Source organism: Gopherus flavomarginatus, chromosome 5 (genome assembly GCF_025201925.1).
Source record: "Gopherus flavomarginatus isolate rGopFla2 chromosome 5, rGopFla2.mat.asm, whole genome shotgun sequence".
Classification (NCBI taxonomy): Eukaryota; Metazoa; Chordata; order Testudines; family Testudinidae; genus Gopherus; species Gopherus flavomarginatus.
In genome coordinates, this window is record NC_066621.1 from 99,121,676 (window position 1) to 99,125,433 (window position 3,758).

A 3,758-nucleotide genomic window follows, 5' to 3' on the forward strand; every position below is an offset into this window, starting at 1 on the left:
CCATAGGATCCCTGCTATTTCAATGGGCAAGAGGGTTTGGAAAACATTGTCCCCTGCTAATATCCTTGTCCCTTGGGATAATGATTTCAGGCCAGGAGCATGCACACATGCACCCCCGGCAATGGAGACTCATATGCTACTTGCTGGAAGATTTTTCTGCTCGCTATCTTTATGGCCAAGTTTAGGGTGGCTATGCAGAGCAGGGAAACTCAGTCTAGGAACAAATTACACTTCCCGGCTTCCCTCCCCCAACCAACCAAAACCAGCAATGCAATACTACATTTGTGCCAAAGATATTTTATTGAGAAGGGACAGTCACATTTTGTTATTCCATGAATTAAAATGGAAATGATTCATATTACAAAAGAATAACTCAGAGAAGCACCATAGACAAATGTATTTGTGTCCAAAGCTTAATCGTAGGGAGGGAGAGAATGCTGGGTTTAAAATATCATCAGAGAGTATGCAGCGCTATCTAGATAAGCTAAAGGCTCTCCAAGCTCTGGGTTTGCCAGGCAGAGGGGGAAGCTGCCGGGAAGGAAGTGCTACTCAGCTTGAAATCGCCTCCTGCTCAGAGAATAGCTCAGGACAAGCTAGACACACACTTGTTCCCCAAGGATTGACTCAGGGGAAGGCAAAACCTGGCAGTCTGCTGTGGCGTTCAACAAGGATGACTTTCATCTCCTTGCATTCGTTAGTAAAGCGTTTAAAACCCCGACAGGCTCTGCCAAATTTACTTTATCCGCTCCTCAGGAAACAATCAAGACACTCATTGTACGGCGAGGGTGCAATCTGAAGGCAACCCACGCTAGTGGTGGGGCTGTTTATATGCATAATGGAGATGCTGATCTCGTTCCAAAGTTAATGTCATAGTGTCAACTCCTGAACACAACTTCTTGCAAAGCTCCCGGTAAATCGTATTAACCATTTAATACCCGGTCGAATTAAAATTTAGACTCCGGGGACGGGAAAATGATACCTCATTGTCCGAATCGGAATGCAAATAATTAGGGCAGATGAATACCCCGACTGCCTGCTGGTAGGTTTGTTTATGCAGTTCTAGCGGGGCTAGTGTACATTTCACAGGTGGTTTACACTCCCATGGTCTGCTTTACGTGGAATAAATCATTATTGATCTAGATCCCTTCACTTATTGCCATGAGCTGTCGTAAAGCTCTGAAGTTTTAATAAGGGGCACTGCGAATACGCCGACCCTTTTATGTCAACAATAATTCAGGGAAGTTAGCAAAGACAGCGCTTCTTTTCTCAATCCTCCTTGCCTTCAGGCTGAGCTTGCTGCTCAAACCTCTGCCACATACAGAAGCCAGGTTGAAGGACTTTCCCCTATGCAGCCAGAGATCGGAAACGTCTGATCTCTAGAAAGGGAAAATCGCTGAGATTCCGGACCTGCAAAAAGGCATCATCAAGGTAACTACAACTCACTTGGCAGTAGATGCTGTGTTAAGATCGCCTCTGGCTCCACATGCTGCCACTGCCAATCGGAAATGGAATGAAACTGCATCGGAGTCAGAGCTGATCTAACACGGAGCAGACAGAAGACTACCGAGCAAGAAGGCTGGTGGGGAGCAGCGGCCAGAAAGGATCGCTCGCTGCTGGGGGCTTTCTGTTCTCTCCTTACCGGCTGGAGGCTTTCAAAGGGGAGAGTACAAAAATTCACCGTGAAGGGCTTCTGACTTTCCTGGGAAAGGGAGTAACTGCGCGGGGGAGAAAACCTCTCATACAAGCAATGATCTTACCTAAAGCTATACAGAGAGCGTTCCCATTGGGAGATATCTGCTCTTGAGTGTAGGCAAGGCGAGCTGGCATGCCCAGCGCAGTGGTGCACCCAGAGGGCTCGGAGTAGGGTGGTTCTTCACTGGGCATCCCCAGCCCGGCAGCCCAGAGGAGTGTCTCTCATTTTCACCGAGACGGTGAAGGGCAGAGGTTTGAGGGCCAGCCCGTGGATGCAGTCCATGGTGAGCCGCTCGGCCGGGTTGGCCTCGAAGGTGCACTGGTGCAGGAGGATGGCGGTGAAGAGGAAGATCTGCAGCTTGGAGAGATGGTCGCCGATGCACCTCCTCTTGCCCATGGAGAAGATCATGACGCTGCAGGTGAGGTCTCTGTCCAGCTTCTGCTCTCCGTCCAGAAACCTGCCCGGGTCGAAGAGGTGGGGGTCCTTCCACTTGTGCCGGTCGTGATTGACCGACCACTGGTTGACGAAGACCACCGTGTCCTTGGGGATGCGGAAGCCCTGGAGCACCACGTCGGCGGTGGTGGCGTGCGGGATGGTGACCGGCACGAAGCTGCTGAAGCGGAGCGTCTCGTAGATGAAGGCTTCCACGCAGGGCAGGCAGCCGCGGTCCTCAGCCGTGGGCAGCCGGTCCCGGCCCACCACGCGGTCCAGCTCCGCCTGCAGCTGGCGCTGGAGGTGCGGGTGCTTGAGCAGCAGCAGCAGGACCCAGCACAAGGCGGTGGAGGTGGTGTCCTGGCCGGCCCCGAAGATGTCGGTCATGGTGCCCTCCACGTAGTCCCGGCTGAGCCCCTCCTGCGCCCCGCCGCCGCCATGCTCGATCTTGCCGAGGACGGCGTCGCTGATGTCCCGGGTGAGCCGCGGGTCGTAGGTGCGCCGGTGCTGGGCGACCTTGGCCCTGACGAAGTCGTGCAGCTCCTGGTTGAGCGCCTGGAAGTCGCGGAAGACGCTGCGCACGGGGTTGGGGAAGGCCTGGAGCCAGGGCAGCACGTCCACCAGGCTGCCCGCGCCCACCGTCTGCCCGAACTTGTCGTTGCGGCCCAGCAGCGCCCGGAACTCGCCGTCGTCGTGGCTGTAGCGCTGGCCGAAGCACAGGGCGCAGATCACGTTGGCGTTGGCCACCGTGAAGAGCGGGCACGGGTCGAAGTAGGCGCCGCCGGCGCCCCGCCGCAGGAAGCCCCGGATGAGTTCCCGCGCTTCCGCCGCCACGTGCTGCTCGAGGAGCTGCCGGCTGCGGCCGCTGGCGGTGGAGAAGGCCCGCAGGCTGGCGTGGGCCAGGCGGCGGTGGGCTCGCCACAGCTCGCTGTAGCGCCCGAACGCCATGCTCCGGCCGCCGGACACCAGGCGGAAGGAGGGGAAGTCGGGCCGGCCGGCGAACTGCCCGCCCTGCCGCACCAGGGCCTGGCGGATGGCGGCCTCGCCGTTGAGCACCACCACGGCCCGCCGGCCCAGGCGCAGCTGGAAGACGTCGCCGTACCGCTGGGCCATCTTGCAGAAGGTGAGGTGGGGCAGGCGGCCCAGCTGCAGGACGTTACCCACCAGGGGCCAGGCGAAGGGACCGGGCGGGCTCCCGCTCGGCGGCCTCAGGCGCCTCCTCGCCCACAGGCAGAGGAAGAAGGCGCTGGCGAGGAGCAGGGCGGGCCGGGCTGTGTCCTTGAACCAGGGGGTTGGATCCCCAGCGCTGCCGCCGCTGCCCTCCCCTCCCGTGGCCATAGCGCGGATCCCGCCCAGACTCTGGGTGACGGTCCCGGCCTGGGGAAAAGTCTCGGGAGCCTCTCGTGACCCCAAACTATCTGGGGGGGGGGAATCTCCTCCGTCCAGCCAGTCACTAGTTCAGCACCTGAACCGCCTAGGGACCTCCCTTGTGCGCTCCCCGGGGGATGGCTCCTTATTGAGCTGGGACACCCAGTAAATCTTCTCCCAGCCTATAGATCCCTCTGCAGTTTCCAGGGTCTCATCATCTCATCCTGAGTTCCTATCGTTTTTGCTTGAGAGAATGAGCTTCTTC

General features: G+C 57.8%; 1 protein-coding gene across 1 annotated transcript; it reads right to left on the minus strand.

The window, feature by feature from the left end:
- Positions 1–315: 315 nt before the first annotated feature.
- On the minus strand, positions 316–3,463 carry LOC127051881 (cytochrome P450 1B1-like). The gene has a single exon (XM_050954834.1). It carries the CDS (start codon positions 3,461–3,463, stop codon positions 1,874–1,876), a length of 1,590 nt encoding a protein of 529 aa, XP_050810791.1. The 3' UTR covers positions 316–1,873.
- Positions 3,464–3,758: the final 295 nt, after the last annotated feature.

Coding starts and splice junctions, on each gene's coding strand:
- LOC127051881 (XM_050954834.1), bottom strand. CDS start 3,463: ATGGCCACGGGAGGGGAGGGCAGCGGCGGCAGCGCTGGGGATCCAACC.